Source organism: Gorilla gorilla, chromosome 10, assembly GCF_029281585.2.
Source record: "Gorilla gorilla gorilla isolate KB3781 chromosome 10, NHGRI_mGorGor1-v2.1_pri, whole genome shotgun sequence".
NCBI classification, from domain to species: domain Eukaryota; kingdom Metazoa; phylum Chordata; class Mammalia; order Primates; family Hominidae; genus Gorilla; species Gorilla gorilla.
The window spans coordinates 133,579,739-133,606,104 of NC_073234.2; the positions used below are offsets into that span (position 1 = coordinate 133,579,739).

The following is a 26,366-nucleotide window of genomic DNA, read 5'->3' on the forward strand; positions in this document are numbered from 1 at the left end:
TTTTACGATTTTTTTTTGAGACAGAGTCTTACTCTGTTGCCCAGGCTGGAGTGCAGTGGTGTGATCTCGGCTTACTGCAACCTCTGCCTCCTGTATTCAAGCAATTTGTCCTGCCTCAACCTCCTGAGTAGCTGGGATTACAGGCGCCCGCCATCAAGCTCAGCTAATTTTGTATTTTTATAGAGATGGCGTTTCACCATGTTGGCCAGGCTGGTCTTGAACTCCTGACCTCAGTTGATCCACCCACCTTGGCCTCCCAAAGTGCTGGGATTACAGGCATGAGCCACCGTGCCCAGCCAAGGAAGGTATTTAGAGTGGAGAAAAACCTCAAAATTTCTTAGGCTATCTCTGATCCAGCAACATCATATTATGATATAAAAATTAAGCTCAAGCCAATAACTCAGAGAAAATGGAAAGAATGTGAACCTTCTGAGTTGGGCTATTCTCTCTACACCCGGGTTTTCTAGACCTTATGGTGTCAGAGATTCTACCCATTCAGCCAGTGTAAATCAAATACAATTTTCTGTTAGGTCTAACAATTACCAGTGGCTTACCTGGGCAGGACAAAAAATCCCTAGGCCCACCCCAACCCCCTTGGTTTCACTTCCTGACTAAAAAAGAATTGGAGGAGAACCTTGCTGAGTCCTCTATTGCTAACCTACAAATCAGAATATGAGCTCAGGCCAGGCGTGGTGGCTCACGCCTGTAATCTCAGCACTTTGGGAGGCTGAGGTGAAGGATTACCTGAGGTCAGGAGTTCAAGACCAGCCTGGCTAACATGGTGAAACCCTGTTTCTACTAAAAATACAAAAAATTAGCTGGGCATGGTGGTGCACGCCTGTAATCTCAGCTACTTGGGAGGCTGAAGCAGGAGAGTTGCTTGAACCCGGGAGGTGGAGGTTGCAGTGAGCCGAGACTATGACATTGCACTCCAGCTTGGGCAACAAGAGCGAAACTCCATCTCAAAAGAAAAAAAAATAAAGAATATGAGCTCAAACACATGATTTTATATATACTAAAACAATGCGCCATATTGAATTTTATTAAACCTTAATACACTTAGTAAGTCTACAAATAAGAAATACTAAGGTTTATGAGAAGAAAAGTCCATGGAGCTGCAGACGATTCACCTGTAAGTACTGGTAAAAGGAGAACTGAATAAATTTGAGCTTTCAGATCAAAGTGCAGTTCTTTGGGAAGAACTCCTAAGTCCACTAGTGGTCTTCAACCAAATATTCCAGAATCAATCATTCATTTACCAAATATTCACGTGTACAGGGCACAGGGATACAGTTGTGAGCAAACAAAAACATGGTCTGTGCTCTTATGATGCTTACCAGTTAGTAGAGTAAGTAGCTCAAATAATCATTAAACAAATGTATAATTAAAGGCTCTAGTTAGGAAACCAGAGACATCTGTCTTGGCTGAGGCAGTTAGAAAAGGCTTCCTTAGGGAAGTGACATTTAAGTTAAGATCCTAATAACCAATCCCGCGTTGCACAAGGAGGAGAAGTAGGAATTAACCGAGCAGAATTGTGGTCAGGGAGGGCTTGTGGGTAGGGAGAACATCTTGGCGGAAGAAACAGTATGTGGAAAGACCTTGGGGAAGGGTGGAGCTTGATAAATTTGAGGAACTGAAAGGTGACCATGGTGGCTGGTGCAGCGAAGAGTGGGTTGAGGGTAGGGGCAGCATTAGTGTGAGATGTCACTGAACGAGTAGGCTAGGAGGAGACTGTGTAGGGACTTCTAGGATTTTGACTTGTCCTAAAAGCAATGGGAAGACAATGGATTTCAAAACTATGCAGTAGAATGACCAGATTTATGGTTTGAAAATATCACTTTGACTGATGTGGAAAATACATAGAAAGAAGACAAGAATGGTTTAGAGTTATATCAATGGTTCTTGAAATGTGGTCCCTGAAGCAGTAGCAGCAGCGTCATCTGGGAGCTTGTTAGAAACACACATTTTCAAACTCTACCCCAGAAAATCTAGGGATAGATTTTTAAAATCTGAAAATCAGTCAGATAAAAAAATAAATAAGTAAATAAAATAAAATCTGAAAATCTGGGGGTGGGTTAGCAATCTGTTTTAATAGCATTTTAGGTAATTTTTTTTTTTTTGAGACAGAGTTTTGCTCTTGTCGCCCAGACTGGAGTGCAGTGGTGCGATCTCAGCTCACTGCAACCTCTGCCTCTTGGGTTCAGGTGATTCTCCTGCCTCAGCCTCCTGAGTAGCTGGGATTACAAGCACATGCCACCACGCCCAGCTAATTTTTGTATTTTTAGTAGAGACGAGGTTTCACCATGTTGGCCAGGCTGGTCTCCAACTCCTGACCTCAGGTGATCTGCCTGCCTTGGCCTCCCAAAGTGCTGGGATTACAGGTGTGAGTCACTGTGCCTGGAAAGCATTTTAGGGTATTCTAATGTAAAGTTTGAGACTCACTGGACTAGAATATTGATCACAATACAAGATGAGTGAATGTTAAGTTCCAACCATTCTAATGGCAACTTGGTGAGAACAAACATTGGTATCCTTACCTCTTTTATTTTTTCCTTACAAATCTTATACTGCTTCTTCTGACTTTCTAAGAAAGTTGTCAAATCTTTCTTCTGCTGGGCCAAGATCTGTTGCTGGAACTTCTTCTCATCTGCTGCAGCTACCTTTGCCTGATAAAATAACAAATACAATGTAGGATGAATCTATTCTTTACACAGAATTCAGTGGTCTATATTCTCTAGTGCAGTAAGACAGTCCATGAGTGCTAATAATGAGACATTTTTGAATAAATATTAAAAAATAATTGTTTTTCTGATTTTCTTGTATCTTAAATAAACAAAAAAAAAAAACAGAAATTTTCACCATTAATAAATTCTGGGCTGGGTGCAGTGGCTCATACCTGTAATCCCAGCACTTTGGGAGTTCGAGGCAGGCAGATCACCTGAGGTCGGGAGTTTGAGACCAGCTTGACCAACATGGTGAAACCCAGTCTCGACTAAAAGTACAAAATTAGCCGGGCGTGGTCGTGCATGCCTGTAATCCCAGCTACTCTGGAGGCTGAGGCAGGAGAATCGCTTGAACCCAGGAGGCAGAGGTTGCGGTGAGCTGAGATCACACCACTGCACTCCAGCCTGGGCAACAAGAGCAGAACTCTGTCTCAAAAAAAGAAAAAAAAGAAAAAGAAAAAGAAAAATACATTCTGAATTATGGGAAAAATATGAAGGTGAACCATAAACATGCTTTACTGAACACAAAAACATTCATGGGATGAAAGGAGACCTAAGAAAAACATTTTTTTTTTTTGAGATGGGGTCTCGCTCTGTCGCTCAGGCTGGAGTGCAGTGGCTCGAGCATAGCTCACTGCAGCCTAAAAATCCCGGGATCCAGCGATCCTCCTGCCTCAGCCTCCTGAGCTGCTGGGACCACAGGCGTGCAGCACCAGTCCTGGCTAAGTATTTTTAAAAAATGATCGTAGAGACTGGGTCCCACTATGTTGCCTAGGGTCATCTCAAATGCTTGGCCTCAAGCTATCCTCTCTCCTCAGCTTCCCAAAGTGCTGAGACTACAGGCGTGAGCCACCATGCCCGGTCAGAACTAAGGATTTAGTTCTGATATAAATCTAATAAAGGTTTTTAAATCATATTGTTGATAGCCCAAAGGTAAAGTTGTAAAAATGTATAAATAACCATGCCTGGCCAGTTTTATTCCAAGAATCAAACTCTAACTGATTAATTATTCCAACTATCAGATTTTCCAGTGGTATCAACTCAAGTGTAATTGGAAAGCTAATGGCATTTTGTTTTCTTTTTTTTTTCTGAGACAGTCTCCCTTTGCCAACAGGCTCGAGTGCAGTGGCATGATCTCGGCTCACTGCAACCTCCACCTCCTGCGTTCAAGTGATTCTCATGCCTCAGCCTCCCCAGTAGCTAGGATTACAGGCACAAGCCACCACATCCACCTAATTTTTGTATTTTTAGTAGAGAAAGGGTTTCATCATGTTGGCCAGGCTGGTGTTGAATTCTTGAACTCAAATGATCCACCTGCCTCGGCCTCCCAAAGTACTGGGATTACAGGCATGAGCCATTTTATTCTCTTAGGCACCTGCTGCAATCCACAACAGTCACACATCATGACATTTTTTGGGGTCCTAAATGAATAAAACACATACTATATAAAAGGTCATCCAATAAATACTGGCTCCTGAAAGTGACCAAGTCTGTTTCTGGTAACCACTGGGTGAAGGATATACGTAAGACGAGCGACTTGGGAGATAGAGAGGGAATTATGCTTCATGGCTCATGGCTCTTTTTATGTATCTTTTTCACCTGCAACTTCCATGATGGACAATTCTTCCATTATGAACAATTCTCACAACATATTTACCAAGTCAAATCCCAAGAAAGAATCTGACTGATTTATTTAATCAACATCATCCTTGTCTGGGCAGAGGTTTTCATGCCAGACTGCCTCACAGATTGATGGCTGTTGGGGGAAATCTTTCTTCTACAACCTGATTATTCCTTCCATGTGGAGACAGAGAGAGACAGAGAGACCAAGAGAGACAGAGAGCAAGCTCAATTATGGAAACACCCTGGAACTGTGTCCCCAGTCACTGCATGCCCAGGGAGCACATGTCCACCACATTTTTCAACACTATGGAAGTCTCATGGGGGTGGCAGGAAAGGTGACTCAGTTTTAGCACTGCTTGAGCAGGCAGATCTGCTTAATTTTGTTTTCCTGCAGACATAAATCACCTCTTCTACCTAACATGTATCAGTAATAGATGATATTATGGGGAGGGAGGAGGGATAGCATTAGGAGATATACCTAATGTAAATGACGAGTTAATGGGTGCAGCACACCAACATGGAACATGTATACATATGTAACAAACCTGCACGTTGTGCACATGTACCCTAGAACTTAAAGCATAATAATAATAAAAAAAGATGATATTATGACTATCTGCCTTACCCTTCTGTTTTTTTTTTTTTTTTTTTTTTTCAGTCGGAGTCTTGCTCTTGTTGCCCAGGCTGGAATGCAATGGCGTGACCTCGGCTCACTGCAATCTCCGCCTCCCGGGTTCAAGTGATTCTCTTGTCTCAGCCTCCCGAGTAGCTGGGATTACAGGCACCTGCCACCACGCCCAGCTAATTTTTTGTATTTTTAGTAGAGATAGGGTTTCACCATGTTGGCCAGGCTGGTCTCAAACTCTTGACCTCAAGTGATCCACCCACCTCAGCCTCCCAAAGTGCTGGGATTACAGGCATGAGCCACCATGCCTGGCTGGTTTTTTTTTTTTTTTTTGGAGATGAAGTCTCGCTCTTGTCACCCAGGCTGGAGCGCAATGGCACAATCTCAACTCACTGCAACCTCTGCCTCCCAGGTTCAAGCGATTCTCCTGCCTCAGCCTTCTGAGTAGCTGGGATTATAGGCACCTGCCACCACGCCCAGCGAATTTTTGTATTTTTAGTAGAGACAGGGTTTCACCATGTTGGCCAGGCTGGTCTCGAATTCCTGACCTCAGGCAATCCACCCACCTCGGCCTCCCAAAGTGCTGGGATTACAGGCATGAGCCACTCCGCCTGGCCTTTTTTTTTTTTTTTTTTTTTTGAGACAGGGTCTCGCTCTGTCACCCAGGCTAGAGTGCAGTGACACAATCTCGGCTCACTGCAACCTCTGCCTTCTGGGCTCAAGCAATCCTCCTGCCTCAGCCTCCCAATTAGCTGGGACTACAGGCACGTGCCACCACACCCAGCTAACTTTTGTATTTTTTGTAGAGATGGGGTTTTGCCACATTGTCCAGGCTGGTCTTGAACTCCTGGGCTCAAGAGATCCACCCACCTTGGCCTCCCAAAGTGCTGGGATTATAGGTGTAAGCCACCACATCTGGCCTTGTCTGCTTTTAAAATTAGTTTAGAACGTGGATGGGGACGAGAGATGTTCCCTAGAAAACCCAAAAAATTGCCGGACTCAGTATTTGCTCCTTTTGCTCAGGGGCTCATCAGCTGTAGGCAGGGATTATCACTACTATAAGAGACTATTTGTAGAGCAGTTTTCTTTTGAAGAGGACTGTGGGTATGGCAGATACAGTAACAGACTTTTGTTGTGCACGTTCTCAGAAGATGGACGCATCTTGTTTCCCTTTACTTGTACCCAGGCCACCATCAAGGGACTGATACTCAGAATATACATAAATATAATTTTTTTTTTTTTTTTTTTTGAGAAGAGACTTCCTCTGTTGCCCAGGCTGGAGTGCAATGGCATGATCTTGGCTCACCGCAACCTCTGCCTTCCAGGTTCAAGCGATTCTCCTGCCTCAGCCTCCCAAGTAGCTGGGATTACAGGCATGTGCCACCACGCCCGGCTAATTTTTGTATTTTTAGAAGAGATGGAGTTTCACCATGTTGGCCAGGCTGGTCTCGAACTCCTGACCTCAGGTGATCTGCCTGCCTCGGCCTCCCAAAGTGCTGGGATTACAGGCGTGAGCCACCACGCCTGGCCTCAGAATATATTTGAATGGACAAGAATGTAACATATATTTTCAGTTGCTATTTTAGCTCTGAACGACAATTTTACATAGCCCTATAAAATCTAGAAACCCAATTTTGCCACCCCGGAAACAACGATTTTCCTCCATCCCCCACTCCTGCCTCTTGCTAACATCCTGCCACTGACCCCAACAGGCTGGGCTTGGTTGTGGCATGAAGGCGTGTGTGCACATACTGACCTCCTTTTCTATGATAGCCACTTGCTTCTTGGCCAGCTTCTCCAGCTCGATGGACGAGTTGTTGGCATGCGTCTCCACCTCCTTCTGTAGCTTGAGGCGGTGCTCGTCCATCTCAGCCTTCAGCTTGTTCTCCAGGGCGATCAGCTGCTTCTGGTGCTGGCGCCGCATCCGCTTATAACCTGACATCTGTTCCCGCAACTCGTTCTCCTGCTCATGCTCATGGATCTGTCGTGTAACCTGAATTGGGTTAGGAAACAGAACTCAGGTAACCAGGTTCATGGGAGACAAGCTTTCAGGCAAAGTAGAACGGCCCTGTGGCATAATTTTATCCATCACCTTCACCGTCAATTTACCTACTGTTTAGTGAACGCTCACCCGTAGGGGGCACTGTGCTAGATAGATACTCTTCATGTATTTTATCCCTAGTCCTCAAAACCATCTCATTCACTCATTCATTTCATTCATGAGGTAGGTGATAACATCTTAGTTTTATAGTTGAAGAAATTGATTCTTGAAAGAAACTCTTTATTCAGGCCGGGCACGATGGCTTACGCCTGTAATCCCAGTACTTTGGGAGGCTGAGGCGGGCAGACCACTTGAGGTCAGGAGTTGGAGACCAGCCTGGCCAACATGGTAAAACCCTGTCTCTACTAAAAATACAAAAATTAGCCAGGCATGATGGTGGGCACCTGTAATCCTAGTTACTTGGGAGGTTGAGGCAGGAGAATTGCTGGAACCCGAGAGGCGGAGGCTGCAGTGAGCTAAGATCACTCCACTGCGCTCCAGCCTGGGTGACAGAGACTCTGTCTCAAAAAAACAACAACAACAACAAAAAGAAATTATTTATTCAGTCAAAATATGTTTACATATTTTTGATATACCATCACATATATTACATGTTCACAGTAACACAGCTAATAAGGACTGGATTGGGAATCAGGCCCATCTCTGTATAACTCCAGAGCCATGTTATTTCTACTACACCAAGATTTCTCACCAACACTACTGACAACGAGCCAGATAATTATCTGTTGTGGGGGCCATCCTGTGCATTGCAGGATGTTTAGCAGCATCCCTGGCCTCTACCCACTAGATGCCAGTAGCACCTCCCACGACATGACAATGAAAAGTATCTCCAGATATTGCCAAATGTTCCCTTGGGAACAAAATTCCTCTAGTTGAGAACTACTACACTGGTTTGTTTTATATATGTGTGTGTGTGTGTATATATATATATATATTTATTTATTTTTTAAGGATCATGTCTCTAACAGTTATAGACCTTTTAAATTAGTCTGAACATGATTTATTTCCTATTCCTAATAGGAAGAGGTGAGTATGAGATCAAGAGATCTCTTAAATCATGTCTCCCCCATCCCCTTCTCTACAAAAGAAATGTTACCAAATTATAATACATTCACTCACTCTCCTAAAGAGGATAAAGCATTGCTATGATTTTTGGAAGGCTACTTTTCTTAGTAACTTTTCCTTAACTCATTTTCAAGTGAACATCCAACAAATTAAAGCTTGTAAATGTACATTTTAGCACCTCTTGCTCCTTTCTATTAAATCTTTTGTGATTTTTCCAGTCCTTCCTTCAATTTATCTTCTCTCTTTATTTTCCTGATCACTTCCTCCCTATTTTTCCTATTTTAGAAAAAAAATCTTAATTCCAGGATTGTAACTTTAGTCTTGTTCTTCACTAAGTGATTTGGTCACTCCTATCTACTGTAAGGCCCATCTCCCCAGCCTAACACCCAACCAAGCTTTACAGGAAATTTTCAAGCTGCTATTAATTTTCTGTACTATTTTCAGTTTATGGGTTAAAATACATTTTATACAAAGAAGAGTTTGTTTCTCTGCTCTTTTTAGAAGGTGGCCCTGCATACTAAATTGAGTCCTTACTAACAAGAGAGTGCTGTTCTGTAACTAGATAGTATTATCAAAGTACACCATTAAACATTAGCCAAACTTTGAAACCTTTCCAGTTGAAACTAACACTGGGTTTCATATTCATTTCTCTTTTCTGAAGGATAATACTCTTTCAAGTATTAAGAATAAGAGCAGAGGATATTTTAAGACCAAAAAAGGATAGCATCACCCAAAAGGCACCTAACCCTCTAAAGAAAATAAATGATCTATTTTATTATCAGAAAATGTGTTTTTTTAATGGACATAATTCAAGATGAAAGGAGGAAAAGAAGTAGTTTGAAATATATGTATCAATTTTACTTCTTCACGCTTATATGTTTCTGAAGTACAACTTTAAGGAAGAAACAATTCTAATCAATGGAAAGGATACCATTTAGTCCTTTCTGAATTCAACTATTTTTCAGAAAAAATATGGCAGTAAAGTATCAGGGTTAGGGTAATGAATTTTAGATATGTTTTAGCTAGAAACTTTTTCTTATTTTAGCATTCCTTCTTTAATCAGATTCCCAAAGCTGAGGCATGGCACACTCTAAGCTATCATGACACATTTAAAACTTGGCATAAGCATTGGCTTACAGCCAATAAAATATTCTCAGGATGGTCATTTCCCTAAACCAGGATGCCTAAAGATAAAAGGGAAATGAGTTGTGTCAGGAAAATTTTCTATTTCAATTGGTGGGTGGGTCTCTGTAAAGAGGGTGGCTTTCTACTTGTACCAGATCACATACAAGGTGATCTGGTACAAGGATGTGGCAAAGAAAATTTACAGAGCTCAATCTGCTATCATTGTACACCACTGAATTCCAGGAGAGACATTTTGCTTTTGAATGCTTCCCACAATGTGGATAATTACCTTCTTAAACTCCTAATATCACCTTTCATTTGTCACGACTAAACTTTCCAAGTTTCAAATTGTCTTTTTGGGTATATATATAGAGATACTAAGCTTTATAATTCCATGCTCAAGCTGGATAGATGAATTTAAATAAAAGCATAACCAGATATTTCAATTGAAAAGTCTAACATGAAATATACAAAAAATATGATATTTACAGTTATATGTGCCTGTGTGTCTTAAGTGTACACTATGAGTTTTAAGAATACACCTTTTGGTCAATAAAATAAAAAATAATAGCTGATAACTTTTTCATGCATATGGTTTAAAAAGTGCTTTCACATATAATTTACCTCTTTAATTTTTAGAAGGCCTTGGATTCCTATGGTTCTTGAATTGCCTGAGGAAATTCATATCACCAAGGCAGAAAAAGAGTGGCTATTTTCTGTTATAAAGTAATAGAGGGAATCAACACCCAAAAAAGTCAAAGCTAGAGAGGGTGGTAAGTCTAAATTACAAATTGAGTAAGTCTGAAATGGGAGAAAGTTATAAAGATGTAGTGACTGTAGTTTTTACAATGGCAGTCTCAAAAATGTGATCAACTAAAAGTGGGCAGTACCACCTTGCTCTACCCAGTGGATTGTGTGGAGAAAAACCTCATCTATCTCTTACTATATAATTGACCTTGGGCAAATTACTTAACCTCTTAAAGTCTCTCAGTTTCTTAATGTGTAAAGAGAGAGAAACTACCACTGTCTTCCTCAGGGTCGGAGGACTTTCTCATGTGAAAGTGCCTAGCAGGGTGTCTGACTCCTAGGAAATGCTCAACACATGCTGGTTTCCTTCTTTCTGATGCCAGGCTCTGGGAAGCATGTCCCTTTGCCCTCCACTTAGTATTTCTGGTGATGGAGACACAGAGCACAAGTGGATCCAGAAGAAAGGGTACATTTATGGGAAAAAAAAAAAACTAGCTGTATCCAGGTTGTGGATTATAAAATTATGTATAATTTCTGAATCTGAATTATTACTTATTTCATGTATCTAGAATATGAAAAATAAACAAATAATAAATAATGTGCCATGAAAAGGAAGACCAAAACTTTTTTTCTAAAGGTTCCTATAGCTGTTCAATGCTACTTTATTTAATTCCAGCAAAATTCGGCCCTAAAACAAACCACTTCATCTGAAGTGCAGAGTGTCCCTACTGTGTACAAAACACTGCACCAGAAGGGTAATAAGCAACTTCCTGAACATAAAACAAGACCATGGAGGCTGATGATGTTACCCTCTTAAGAGATCAAAGCCAACTTACAAGATTAATAATATGTAGGAATCAAAATGATGCATATGATAAAAGTGGCCACCTCAGCACTTAGAACAAATGAAATTTATAGCAAGTTCTTAAAAAGAATACAGTGAGTCACATTTTGGCATTAGAAACTTAACATTCTATTCTTTAGAATACCTAAGGAAAAACTGTTTTTTAAGTTTTTGCTAAAAGTAATGACTGATAACAGGCAATTCTGCATTTATAAAAGAATATGTTACATGAGGAATTCTGAAATGCAAACTTGTAAATCCAAATTCTCATGTGATAGCAAGGCTGGAGGTGACCTCATTCATTCGTTCATTCATTTATTCAACACACATTTATTGACAGACTTTGACCATATGGGTTGGGCATGCAGATTGGACAGCATAAGTGAGAAATGGGATCAGCAATGACCTTAATGAGTTAAGAAGCCAAGAATAAGTAAAGAGATATGCAATATTTTGATAAGCATCCTCTGGTATACTGTCCAGGAAGAGAACACATTTTCAAGCATTTAGAAACAGGATGAAACAGTAGCATTTACTGCTGAGGCTCTCATATTTTTATTTTTAGGTATCAAATTCATTCAGGTATCCAATTTCACAATTAGCTGAATTATTAGGGTGCATTTTAAAAACTCCAAATGAAGACTCTCTTTCTATGAGCTTTTCTATCGAATCTGGCAAAGCGAAGTAAAAGAATCTATATTTGCATGAATAGAACAATAATACTTTTCTCCTACATGCCTCCTTGGGAATTCCCCTATCACGCCCTTCTCCCTGACATGTGTTCTAACATAAATTTGCCTCTGTAATGCAGTCACAGGTGAATTTGTGTTAGAACACACATTAGGAAGAGGGGCAGTGAGAATTCCTTCACAAAACCAAAAGCTGAACTCTGATAGATACACTGCTCTTTATATTAATATCTCTATCACGGAAACGGCCAAGAGCCCCAGACACTACAAAGTTTTCAGAAGAAATGACATCAGATGTAGCAACAGCTAAAAACACCCTCATGAATCACTAATATAATTAAAATATGAGGCTCTCCATAAAAACTCAAGGAAGGCACATCTCAAAGGCCTAAGAAGTCAGATTAGTGATTCTGCAGAACTATATAAACAACTCTTTTTTCCAGATAACACATGAGCCCAATATGAACTTCCTTACAGAAGAAGGAAAAGAAAGGTTAAAATAAAGATGCCATGAAATACCCTTCCTTTTCCTAATTCTTCAAAATAAGGGCAATAATCTCTGCCCTTAGAAAATTATAAAAATTATACAATTGTAATAAAAAGTTACAATGCTAAAGTTTTCTCAGGATTTCATCTGGTATCAAAGTTTATAGTCCTTCCTTATCCTTTGTTACAAATGCAACTGCAGCAGTGCATAATACAAAAATCTCAGTTATAAGGTGCCAAAATAATAAAGACATGTAGCAATACAGACCCAACGCCCATGGGCTTCTTCATATACTTGTCAGTAACCTCATTCAAAAGCACAATGTTGAAAGTGATACTAAGGGGGAAAAGCACAAAGCCAGGCCTCTTTTAGGCTTATGTTGAAGAAGTAGGCTCATAAACAAATTTTAGGAAGACTAATATCTTTGTCAGTTTGCAAGTAAATTTAAAATATGCATTTCATCATATATTATTTATCTAGTTATTGAAAAACTAATTTCTAAATTCCTTTTCCCTGTTCACCTTTGGAACTCTTTGTGACTTGTTAGCGCCTCTACTAGAAGATGTTAAAGAACGAGTAAAACCAAAATAAATGAATAAATAAATATAGTATTGCCACCAACTATGAGAAGGCAAGGTTTCAACAATGACTTGATTTTTTATTATACTGGACTTTCACTTTCCCATGATATTGCTCTTACTTTTATGTCATTTTAGTCATTTTCATTTGAGCTGGGGTCCATAAAACACAACAGAATTCATAATATATTTTTTAAAATTAAATATTTTATGATATTCCAGTGTCCTCATTTATACACTACTGTTGGCATTAGGCTTTAAAATAATATAGTGGGTAGAATTGTAGTACTTGGTAATATACATTAAAAAATCCATACCCATAGTTAGATTGTTCAAAATGGGACATGGAACCATACAACACCACACCTTTTCCCTTCCATTTTTTTTCCCCTCCCTAAAAGCCACTAGATACAAATACCACTGAACTCTGGTAAACTACCAGCAATCCCAACATGACTCCCAAAGCACTACATTTAGAGAGGGCACCCCACAAAAACAACTTATTTTGTGGCTAAAGCAACAGCATATCAGCTACTCTGTTTGTAACTTAATACAGGAGCAGGGGCCTTTTAGCAAATCAAAACTTCATTAGAGAGACTGGTTGCAGCTGTTCTCTGGATGGGCACTAGGAAGCCTGTACGATTCAGAGGGTTCCTGAGGACACTGCCCATAGCGCTGAGGTGGCATAGTAGGGAAGCAGCTTTTATCATCCACAGAGAAGAAGACTGTGATGGCTGATATACACACAGAGTAGCCCTGGGTGAGTTCACAGATGCGAGCGTGAGATTATTCTGGCATGGCTGTAGTAATCTCTTGCTGGGAGGTAGGAGAGGTCATGAATATATGATGTGGGAATGAGGGTGTGGCAAGAGAGAAAAAAGAACCTGTCCCAGAGGGGGAAAGCCACTTGGTATAATGTCTGCTTCACATGTAAAACCACTGATGGTACTCGGTTGCTCAGAGCTTGTTATCATTTCCCCACTCATTTCAACATGAACGGGTCTGGATAAAGGTCCAAGTCTCACAAGAGTCGATGGTAAGTAGTCATAGTTCTCTAAAGCACCGTATTTCTTCTTTTGTCAGATATCATGGCATGAAGACAATGACTATTTGGTAATCTTATGATGCTTTATCTAGACTCAAAAGCACATTTTTAGGGGCTTAACAATCATTAGCAAATACATAGTGGACATTTTAAGATCTCCATTACATAGTGTAGCATTCCTTTAAAATGAAAAATTGCTCATCAAAGAGATCACAAGAAACTTCTACATAAAGGAACTTTAAAGTGGGCTTATTTATAAGCAGTTTAAATTAAATTGCTTGCTTTTAGACAGCAGCAGGCACAGCAATATGTAGGTGCTTTAACTTCCATTTTTCCTTGCATTTGGGTTTTTAAAGGTTATAATCCATTATAATTTTCAAAGATAATCGAAGCCTTTAAAAGACTTGAGAAATAGAAGTAGAAATCAGGTTTAAAAAATAGGACAAGAAAAATGATCATTTCTGGGTCGGCCTTGGATGATGTCATCATAGGTTCTAAATGTAATAGCCAAGCAGTGTACACTAACTCTTCCTGCCCATGTGACCTCTAACATTAATTTGGGCAAAACAACTAATATTTCAATAATTTTTTGGCTGAGAAGTGAGATTCAGAAGCAAAAGATTAAAGAGAGTTTAGAGTGCCAAGGATGAAACGATGTGAGTGTGTGTGTGTGTGTGAGTGTGAGCGCGCACGCGCACGCGTGGGGGGCCGAGGGGAGGAGGCATGAAAACTAACTCTTCCAGCACACACCCCTTTTGCTACTACAAGGGCATCCAGCAATCACATTTGCAATAGTAAAAATGCTGAAGAATCCTACAGTCTCTTTTCTTCCACAATCAGCCCTATCCTCTCCTACAAAGCCCTTCTTGCTTTATTGGTGCCAGGAAATTCTTCAGGGGTTAAATGGGGAAGTGCAGCCACTACCATTGTTGCAATAAATAAATGAATGAACCAGAACGAACCAACAATCCGTCCCTGGGAAACAAGTATCTTATTTTCTACAATTATATACATTATCCAGCAACCATATATTCTTTAAAATTATATTTTATCTTTTGATGTGTGTGTATACATTATAGACACATATGCATCTATACAAAAAGAAGCACAGTGCCGTGCATACATATACATCAATACCTTAAAAAAAATTTAGCATTATTTATTTCAATGAAAAGACAAATAGCTTTTAAAAAATTGGACAGGCTAGCAACTTCATCTCAAAGGCCTTATATTTTGCACATACAGCATATACAAACACACACAGACACACACAGACACACACACACACACACACACAGACACACACACACACAAAGGTTTTTTTTTTTTTCCATGACATACACAATGCTAAAATATCTGAAATCAGGTTGCTATGCCAACAGATTTTTTTCCTAAAATGAATAAAATTATTAGGAGAGAGAAAACATTCTTGACTCCTTTCCTCCCATCCATGAAGCCGAGAGAGGCTCAGGGAGGGCGAGAAGCTGCCAGATGGGGAGGAGGGGAAGGAAGGGAAGGTGGGTAGAGGGGTGTTTGCTTACCAAAGATGCTGATTTGATCGTGGCAAAGCGCTCTCTGTTCCGGTAGTGGAGGGCCTGGCTCTGAACTGACTGGGTAGGCCGCGGCTCAGGCCTGGGATCGCCGTGGCCCGCCTCATCCCTTATGAATACATGATCCTGCAGAAATGGATAAAAACAAGGAGAAAGTCCAGCTGTGCTCTTTCCTCGCCGGCTGCCTCTCTCTCACCCCTCTTTCTGCACAAGCACTGCTGTTTGAAATGCATAGTTTAGCTCTCTGCTAGTCCCCGCAGCTCCCACGGTACAAAATGAATAAGCAACACATTGCAGCCTTCAGTTAGGAATGTCAGCTGATCGCTAGTGGGATGCCTTCTGAATCCCTGGCAGGCTTTTTCTTTACCTCCAGAATTACATATATGCAAAAGAAAAAAAGAATAGAAAAAATAATGCAATGTACAGACTCCTTAGAACAGTTTGCTTAAAACGCTGTAACCAGATAATTCCTTTAAAAATGTCATGTCCATGTCTAGCAAGGAGGATGCTGGTGGCTTTTAACATAAAAGCGAGCCTCCGCCTCATTCCCTTGAAAGATCTGCTTTCTCAATTTAATTTTATTTGAGATCTGTTCGGTAGGATCATCGTTCTGCCTAGAACCAATGTAGGCTTGTGCTGAACTGCCTCTCTATCTTGTGCTGGGAAGATTCGGCAGTCACTGAGGGATCCTGCTTTCCAGTCATGATCGTACACAGTTCTAGCACCTTCTCTCTACAGCTTCTGAAAGGATTTTTTTTTAGATTTAAAGCGACAGGCGTACAATTTTAACCAAACGATACGTTCACAAATTCTTCTTCAACTCAGCATCGGTATGGTCACCAGAGTGAGTAAAGCTGGAATTTAATGTCCTTGACTGATTTAATCAAGCCCATGCTTCTTGATAGGCAAAGATAATTAATCTTGTTCTAACGTCCAGTGAAAAAATAGCATTCCCTGGAAGGATAATAATGGATGTTTCTTAAATGCAACTGAAATGACTTTTAAAGGGGAAAATGCTTTCAAAGGATGATGTTCCTCTCTATAAAGATGAAGTAGTGGTCAGTCATTAAGTGGCTATAACCCTTTAGAAAAAAGGACGCTATAGTAATTTGTACCTCAAAAACATGTACAACCATGGGGGATTTTAAAATAGTACATGTTCAGGGTGGAAAAGGAGAAATTAATTCCTTATTTCCCTAGGGTTTTAGGAAAACCATTTGTGAGAAGTCAGTATTGCATTTTATCCATGACCACTTGAAATTTTTTATAATGGCTTTTTTCCTCATCAGGAAACAAAAATTAAAGAGGTTTAGAAAATACAAAATTTTATTATAGTCTAAAATCTGGGGAGAAATTAAATTTTACATCCAGATTTTTATGTAAAAGCCAAGACCCAAGATTAAATTGGGCTGATTTTCTTTTTCCTTTTATACATTTAAAATGCTTTGATGTATTGGGAAGGTATCTACCATTACACCTATATGGAGAACTGTTTTAAATTTATGTATTATAGCTCAAATAATGAAGGGATCTTTAATAAACTTGCCATTGAGGGCATATATATCAAATTCACGTATATTCTGCAGCGCAAGATAGTGACCAGCCACATATGACTATTTTAATTAAAAATTAAATTCAATTAAAATTAAAACAAAATTAAGTGCAAAATTGAGTTCCTGAGTCATAATGGCTATGTTTCAAGCACTTAGTAGCCATAGTTAGTGGTGCCATATTGGTGGCTTATAAAACTTGTAAGTTTTTAAAACTTATAAGAAAATATTTGAAAGGTCAGTTAAAATTATTCTACATGATTTCTCGCGAAATTTGAACTCCTATTTTACAGGGAAGAGCGAGAACGTGTGTAATTGGGATTCATGCACTAGGCTTAAGGTTCTAAAAGAGGAAGGCACTGGGACCTGCTACCATTTACATTACTGCATATTTGCTAATAAATTTATGTACAAAATTCAACTTAATATTACAGTGCCAGAAAAGCAAGCAGCTCTTAAATGCCGGTAATCGAAAGAGATATGCTAGGTAGAGGCCTGTGATTTTATAGGAGGCCTTAACAAGTCGTAGTTTTGGTGAATATTAATTGGCTAACTTATCAAGTACATTGATAGAGGGGGAGACCTCAAATACATGGGCAACAGTTCAGTTTCACATTGTAATAACTTGATTTATAAGGATAACCAATGACACTAGAATCCACATTCTCCACAGGGCAGACCAAAACAAAATTTATTCATGTACAAATATGTGCAATTTTATTTAGTCTGCTTTATCTCTGATAAAAATTAACTCCTTAGAAACACGGTTTAGGGCTCTGCTTCTCCAATTAAAAGCCACAATGTATTTTCTAAGTTTACTAAACTTGAGTAAGTTGAAGTACACCGGAAAAATTAAAACTTGAAATGACATTGATTTTAGTTGACACATATGTAATTAAGTAACTCAAGTATATTTTTAAAATAATGCTATTTTTATAGTCCAAAGAACAGGTTCAAAATTTTAACCCACTTTAAATATAATAATGCTAATAGTATAATTCTTTGCTTCCCCCTACATTTTTTTCCTTTTATAAAATTATTCTTAGTTTTCCAGATCATTTTCATAACAGAGATCACTATCACTAAAGGTCTTCAAATATTATACAAGAGACCACAAAATGGAACAAAATTTTAGTCTAACAGTGGATATTCATTTCAAGTGCATTGGGAAATGAATTTTAAAATATTCAGTTCCACTGCATAAAACAGGTTCAAAACTCCAAAGACAGCTTATGAAGCTATTTAAAAATGGGAGAATGTAACTTGAGAAGTAAGCTCAAAGAAATTAAAGTATCAACTTTACTGGAAATATTTTCTGTTGGTTATACTGCCTCTTTAAGTAACAGTGCCTCTGTAAGAGAGCACTATACCTGGCTTCCAGAGTTTCTGAACTGCACACATCTTAAGATTAACAATGGAAAGGGTTAATTTCTATTTTTATGCAGTTATGCACTAGATACAGATTATTTACAAATGATAAGGCTGAAATCTTCAAAGAATGATTTTAGAAGATTAAGAAGAATAAATCTATTCTACTTTGCCAAGGCAAAATATATGGCATGGTTATAATTTATCTTTAAAACATTATCATCCAAGAAAAAACAAAAATAACTCCTTGAAATACCAGTTTTAAGTAAACCTACGTTAACCTGGTAAACTTACCACGTTGTTTTTTTTTTTTTTTTTTTTTTTTTTTTGAGACAGTCTCGTTCTGTTGCCCAGGCTGGAGTGTAGTGGCACTATCTCGGCTCACTGCTACCTCTCCACCTCCTGGGTTCAAGTAATTTTTGTGCCTCAGCCTCCTGAGTAGCTGGGACTACAGGTGCGTACCACCATACCTGGCTAATTTTTTTGTATTTTAGTAGGGATGGGTTTTCACCATGTTGCCCAGGCTGGTCTCAAACTCCTGAGCTCAGGCAATCTGCCTGCCTTGGCCTCTCAAAGTGCTTAGGATTACAGGCACGAGCCACCGCGCCCAGCCCACGACATTGTTTCATCATAAAAAATAAATTTCTTCAGATTAAAAAGGAAGCTGTCATAATGTTTCTTCAAGATCTTTGGTAAAAAGAATTGAATTTCTATACAAGAGTGAAATATGTGAAGCATGAGGCACACAAACTTTACTATTATACCTTAGACAAGGGGCTTTCCTTTTATTTGGAAGTCTTTCCTTTAAGTGTCTGACCATTACACTTCTGAAATGAAGGTTCGTGGTTAGGCACTTGCCTAGAGTTTCTTTTTCTAAATATATTTTCTTCCCTAATAGAGCTGGGGTCTCACTATGTTGCCCAGGCTGGTCTTGAACTCCTGGGCTCAAGCGATCCACCCACCCCGGCCTTCCAAAGTGCTGGAATTACAGGCGTGAGCCACCGTGCCTGGCTACTTGCCTACAGTTTCTAAATGAACTTGACTTTAACCCAGGAAGTCACTCCTCTGGACTCAGTTGTGCTTTGGGTTTACTTTTATCACAGTGCTCATCACACTTACTTGTCTGCCTCTGCATAAGGCTGTGGGCTTTTTGAAGGCAGAGTAAATGTCGTTTGAAAAATCTCAGTCTCCCTAGCACCTGGCATAGTGCTTGATACTTAGTAGGCATTCAGTAAATGTTTGCTGAATAAACAAACACAAGAATATAGGTCTGAGGAGATTTTGAGAAAATGACATTTTCTTTTGGATTATTTAACAGAATTCAAATTTGTATTTCATAAAAACCTGCCACTCTGTACTCTAAGGAAGTCGTAAAATAGTGACACACACATAAGCACACCTTTACACAGCGGGGTGCAGGGGGATGTATCTAAAAATGGCTCTTATCCGGTGATGAGAAACCTTTCTATAGACTCCCACACTTTCTACGCTGTGGAGAAGGGATCAGCAGACCCACCACTCTCCTTTGTTTTGTTCATTTCAAAATTATTAAATTATTGTCGAAGCAGGGGTAGCTATCAAAAGCTGGGGCTGGAGGAAGGGGAGGAGAAGATGAAAAAGCATATCTTAACTTGGAAGGATAGTTGGAGAGAAAAGATGACTAGCAAAAGGCTGAGGAGAAAGACGTCACTACAGAGAAGTGTTGTATGACTGCTCTGTTTAAGAAACATTACCTTCATATGTTAATTTACTTTTACTTTGCCAAATGTGAGTTGAAAAGGCAAAGAACCCACCCCTCTATTCAGCAAAAATAATAGGAAAGGCCACTGAAGCAAGTGAAAATTAAACTAGAACATCCTATTCCCTCAAGGACATTTCTTTTTTTGTTGTTTTATCCCGCAAAGGTGGTGAAAGCTGTTCTTTTTTTAAAGAGGGGATGGGAAAAGAACTAACATTGACTAACAGGAAGGGTCAAATAAAGCTTTAGGAGTCAGGGTAGAATGGCTTTTTTTCCCCCTCCACCAGACAGAGTCTTTGCTCTGTCACCCAGGTTGAAGTGCACTGGCACCATCTTGGGTCACTGCAACCTCTGTCCTCCCCAGGTTTAAGCAATTCTCCTGCCTTAGCCTCCAGAGTAGCTGAGATTACAGGCGCGTGCCACCACGCCAAGCTAATTTTTGTATTTTTAGTAGAGACAGATTTTCACCATATTGGCCAGGCTCGTCTCGAACTCCTGAACTCTTGATCCACCCGCCTTGGCCTCCCAAAGTGCTGAGATTAAAGGTGTGAGCCACCGTGCCTGGCCAGTAGAATGACTTTTTTAAACAATAGTTTCTGGAACACTTATTCTGTTTTATAGAATGAAGTGTTGTCCCATTAAAAAAAAGAAAAAAATGTTCTCTAAATAATCCCTAGAAAGGGACCCTTATGACTGGCGTTCAATAAGCATACCTAAAATAACACTGATTCAAGAACAATGCTTTTAATATATTAAAGTCTTATGATCTATACTAATAGAAGGCAGCAACAGGCAAAGGGAATTAATTTTATACTTTGGTAAAATAAAAATACACCTTTTGATTAAAAAATTTAAAAGACAGACTTTGCTGCTTAGGATATTATTAAAATCTATTTGCTATGGCTCTATACACAATGATTTTAAGGAGTAGGATGAAGGCTCAGAAGCAGGCTAGATGACAAGGAAACAATCTGGATTAAAAATTTATACCGGAGTCACTTGTGAATAATCAAGAATTGAGGTGTGGAATTGTGTCCTTGGCCATCTTCAATTTAGTTCACAGAACATTTATTGAGCGCTTACTATGTAACAGACACTGTGCTATGTGGTAGGTGAAAAAAAAGGTTCCTGAAGAACTACCAGTCTAGAGATGTGGTGATGTTCTTGTTATTGAAAAAAGTAGTGTGGCAACACTAGCCAGGGGGAAAAGTAAGTACCTAAAGTTTATTTTGTCAGAATATGCCTTTAGCCTTATCAAATCATTCTTGCTCAAAAAGAAGACTGGATTGGGCCAGGCGCAGTGCCTCATGCCTGTAATCCCAGCACTTTGGGAGGCCAAAGAGGGTGGATCACGAGGTCAGGAGATCGAGACCATCCCAGCTAACGCGGTGAAACCCTGTCTTTACTAAAAATACAAAAAATTAGCCAGGTGTGGTGGCAGGCGCCTGTAGTCCCAGCTACTCGGGAGGCTGATGCAGGAGAATGGCGTGAACGCAGGAGGCGGAGCTTGCAGTGAACTGAGATCGCGCCACTGCACTCCAGCCTGGGCGACAGCACGAGACTCCATCTCTAAATAAATAAATAAATAAATAAATAAATAAATAAATAAATAAATAAATAAATAAATGGAAGTTTGGATTAGGATCCCCTCAGGGCCTGGGAAAGACCAGAGTAGAGGCAAGGACTGGAGAGTAAGTAACCTGGAATTCTGATGTCAAAGGAAAATTTTCAGTGTCCCACTTTGCATTTTGGGGGCTTGATCTGTGGTAGAACTGTCCTGCTAAAATCAGGGCATCTTTATTCTGGAAGCAGAGCAGTTAAGTGCAAGTCATGCTCTCACTAGCTACTCATGGATTTCATTTTATTTATTTTTTTAAGGTCCTTCTTTGAAAAAGCAAATTTATTTCCTATCTAAAATGGTAATCTGTTTCAGATCTGTTTTGACTACCAGTCAAATTAATTTGACTAATTTAAGATATGTCTGCTTGTGAGCCGAGATTGCACCACTGCACTCCAGCCTGGGCAACACAGTGAGACTCTGTCTCCAAAAATTAAAAAAAGAAAAGAAAAGATATATCTGCTTGATTATAACAATCAAGGGACAAAAGATTCCTTCTCCCATATTCATATATTTTGGTATTTATTAAGCACGTTCTTATTGTGTTGGGTACTCATTTAACTTTCATTTAACTATCATTTAACTTTCTCAAACTGTAAAGATAGCTAAGATTATTTAATCCTTTTGATCCATTATGTTCAATGAACCAGTAGAGTATGATATTTAATATTTGGTAATTAATTTATTCCCTGCCTTCTTTTCGGTTTTGTTGGTCTATTCATTCACTCCACAGTTATTTACTGAGCATCTATGCTGCGCCAGGCACTATTCTAGGTATTGGATTTGTTACTTGTCCAAAGTAAAATAAAACTAACAGAGGCAGATAGAACTATAAATTAGTTTCCTCATTCCTAAGTTTAATATACAAAATTTTCTGTTGAGAGTTAAAAATCCTATTTATGTTCCCAAGTGAAAAAGTGTTAGGAATTTGAGTAAACCATCCAATAAACTTCATAAATAATTTTTATTTCTATCGTTTTTAAAGATAATATATTTTAAAGCTCAGGTATAAGAACTAAATGGATTTCATGAAAAGATACCATATCTTAAGTTTTCATATATATTCTATTTTTTGAGCTCACTTACATTTTAAAGGTAACTCATTCAAAGTTTTATTTGCAAATGTGTTTTGATTTTCTTCCATCATATTTCCTCTATATATTTCATGATAAAATAGGAATCTATAACTTAAATTCTTCCTGACCTATATATTTTTTGTGGATCAAATGCAATTATCTTCTACTTCAGAATATAAATTTTATCTGTTCTACTTAAGTCATCACATCAGGGAGAGAAAAGTATTGAAACACTCATATTATCACAAGGTAGGTCTATGACAGCATGCAAAAATTAAATTAAAAATCCCATTAGTTCTAGACCAGGGTTTTCTTTCTTGTTGATTATGCCAGTAGTGTCTTTCTTCTAATTCTGGTTGCCTATCTGAGAAGTCCTGGAGCAAAAAGATCCAACTGAATTCCTCTCTTTTGCCCCCTCTACTCATAGAGCCCCAGGGGTAATAGAAAGGAAAGTGCCAGACCTGTCAGCACTCATGATCACTCCCTCCAAAAAGACAGCCCAGCAAAACCTTCTTTTTTTTATTTTCTTTTTGAGACGGAGTCTCACTGTGTTGCCCAAGCTGGAGTGCAGTGGCGCAATCCTGGCTCACTGCAAGCTCCGCCTCCCAGGTTCAGGCCATTCTCCTGCCTCAGCCTCCCGAGTAGCTGGGACTACAGGTGTCTACCACCACACCCGGCTAATTTTTTGTATTTTTAGTAGAGACGGGGTTTCACCATGTTAGCCAGGATGGTCTCGATCTCCTGACCTCGTGATCCGCCCACTTCGGCCATTGCGCCTGGCCTCAAAACCTTCTTTTTTACTCTTCAAATACATGATCACTTGCCCATGTTGAAAGGACACCAGCTGGCAATGCTGATCTCTTGGTAGATTTCTGCATCTGTCTGACATCTTTGCTTTCCTCAAATTGCTTCCATGTCTTCCTGATAATCTGGGTCCTTTGCTGTCTCTCTGGTCCTGAGGCACTGTCCACATAGCACACCAGCCATAGCTTCTATGGCCTTCCCCTTTTCCTTGAACATACAAAGCTCTCTCTGTCTCAGTGCTCTTGTACTTGTTGCTTTCTGACTCATCCCCATCTCTTACCCCAGCTGGCTAACTTCTATTTGTTTTTGAAATTTCTGCTTAAATGTCACCTCATCAGGTAGGCTTTCCTTACTCCCGCTAGAGTAAGTCCTCCTTTTACCCGAGGCAAGTTTCTTTCTTTCTTCTTTTTTTTTTTTTTTTTTTTTTTTGAGTCTCGCTCTGTTGCCCAGGCTGGAGTGCAATGGTGTGATCTCGGCTCACTGCAACCTCTGCCTCCTGGGTTCAAGCAATTCTCCTGCCTCAGCCTCTCGAGTAGCTGGGATTACAGGCACATGTCACCAGGCCCGGCTATTTTTTGTATTTTTAGTAAAGACAGGGTTTCGCCATGTTGGCCAGGCTGGTCTCAAACTCCTGACCTCAAGTGATCCACCCGCCTAGGCCTCCCAAAGGGCTGGGATTACAGATGTGAGCCACCACGCCCAGCCAAGAAACATACTTTTGAAAGAGCATACTTCTAAAAGGGCACAACCAACAGGTACACTCAGGAAGACTTGAAGGTCTACAATATTAAGATTATTGGTTTAGAGAAGGACTTATCAAATTCTTCAACTTATTTATTGATGATGACGGACATCAGAGTAATGAGAGAGGGAGATGAAGAAATAGGCACAGATGTAGCCTGTGTAGTCCTTTGTTACTTTTTGACTGTAAGAAAACTGTCACATGCCAGGTTTAGTACCACACTGCAGTTGCAAAAAGGTAACTGAAACATCTGGAAGCTAAGTGACTTGAACTGGATTCGCTATGATTGACAAAGCTCACCTCTGTGGAGGGTACCAAGAAACCTACCTTCTTATGCACGACGGAGGAGCTGGAATTGATTGTGCTTTCGTCATCGTGCATCACGACAAGTTCGGAACTGCTCTCGTCCATGACTTCCTGCATGCTGTTCACACTGCTGCTCTGGCTGCCTGTGCTCACGGACATGCTTGGAATGGAATGGTTGCTGCCCAGGCTGTCCATTTCCCTGTTCAGGCTGGTTCCATGCTCACTGTCCTGTAAAAATGGGGCATTGAGGTTAGAAAAAAAGACTGAAGATAAAGAGTCAATCCATTGACAAAAGTGTCAAGCACACTCAATTTTGCAGTGTCAAGTTGCTTTTCTGCCAATCTGCAAAGACAAACTTTTTATGTACTGGCTCCACTACTCCTCCACCATTTTCATACATCTCATATTTGCTTCCTATGCCTTCCCCAGGGGCCATTCTGGACATGGGTCATAAGGCTCCAAATGCTGCGATCCCAGGGCTTTCCCCTGTCATACACACTATCATATTATCGTGTTGCTATTCAGTAAGCAAAATCAAGCCAGGTTTGTAAGGGACCTTCTGGAACATCAAGGAGCTAGAGGAAGACTGCTGGCCACTAAACAGGTGAGCTCTAGGATATCTGCAAATACAGCAGTGGTCACTTGAAAAAGTAGAGTGGAAAGAGTTTTTAGATATTTGACAAGCAATATGCTCCCTCTGCAAGTCATTATTGAGTAACTTCATATCTAAGCAGAAATATTAATTCTACTTTCCTGGACAGGTAATTAAATTCTGCCTCCCTCAAGTGATTCTATCATGCTTATCTCTGTAATCTTATTATATATATCTGTTAAATAATACTGGTATTCATCATTACTGGCCCAAAGACTACTACTTGAAAAGTGGTAAAATAATCAGAACATATAATTTATCCATCACAGTGGGATATCTTTTGATATAAGATTGAATAATAAAATTAAATCCATTTAGCTACAAATAAACCTTGTTCTCAGAAAACCATATGGTACACATATAACTTTAATAAACTGTTACGTAGCCATGGCAATATAAAAAATTACTGGGTAATATAAAATGGAAGATAATACATTATATTTTTAACAGACTTATTTTCCCAATTAAAGGGGATCATTTCTATATATGCAATCAAGAAATTTTATAGTTCAATGCAACTTTCCGAGCTTCATTTTTAAAATTATTGATAAAATACTTTTATGTTTATTTTATTTTCTGTTAAAAAGCTAAAATACTCCTGTTCTTGTTATGTCTACGTTCTGAAATCCTGCCTCTTTAACTATATCCCTTTCTTCTGTCTTCAGTGCCTCTGACTCTGCCCTGGCTCCATCTCTACTGCATTTAAAGACGAAGAAGCCTGCCTTATATTTATGGATCTCTCTACATGCTGCCCACTCTTACTTTTCCTTCTTAACCCAATTTCTGAATCTTAACATAATTATTTTTTCCTGTCTCCCTCTTATCAACTCCCATGAATTATACAACTCCAGTAATCTACTATTCATTCTACCTAGTCCTGTAAAACTGCTTTTACTAAGGTCATCAAGGATTCTCTAACTGAAAACTTCTATCTGTATACTGGCAAGAGTATATAATGCCAGGACCTTAAACTCAAAAGGCACGAAACTGAAATCATCCTAAATCTACTCTTTCTCCCTGGTTCTTTTTCTCTGTTCTTGGTATTGACATACTCCTAGCCACCCAGGCTCCAATGCTCAGAGTCACCTTAAACTCCTCCTTATCTGTCACTGTCAATGAGAAGCCATGGATTATGAAATCTACCTCTACGATGTTTCTCTAAAGTGTTCCCTTTTCCCCATTTGCATCAACACTGACCTTATTACCTCTTGCATGGACTATTAGCCAGGATGTTGCCCATTCAAATCCATGTTACACTCTGTTGCTAGGATAATCTTCCTAAAGCACAACACCTTTCTGAGTCTAGAATACCCTATGCCCATTTGTCAGAAACTACCCACATCATGTCC

The 26,366-nt window shown here is 39.5% G+C and overlaps 1 protein-coding gene across 7 annotated transcripts in view; it reads right to left on the bottom strand.

Annotated features, from left to right (window-relative positions):
* The window catches only part of TAOK3 (TAO kinase 3), a 222,484-nt gene that overhangs the window by 24,677 nt on the left and 171,441 nt on the right, over nucleotides 1-26,366 (bottom strand). For 6 of the 7 annotated variants that reach the window (XM_031000681.3, XM_055358135.2, XM_019038283.4 and 3 more), the window contains 4 exons: nucleotides 24,387-24,593; nucleotides 15,155-15,289; nucleotides 6,728-6,964; nucleotides 2,538-2,666 (listed from right to left, as the gene is read on the bottom strand). In XM_031000681.3, the coding sequence (XP_030856541.1) occupies nucleotides 2,538-2,666; nucleotides 6,728-6,964; nucleotides 15,155-15,289; nucleotides 24,387-24,593 (708 nt within the window). Of the gene's footprint in view, nucleotides 1-2,537; nucleotides 2,667-6,727; nucleotides 6,965-15,154; nucleotides 15,290-15,530; nucleotides 15,883-24,386; nucleotides 24,594-26,366 lie in introns of those variants that run through there. The other variant, XM_055358141.2, reaches the window with a different exon arrangement.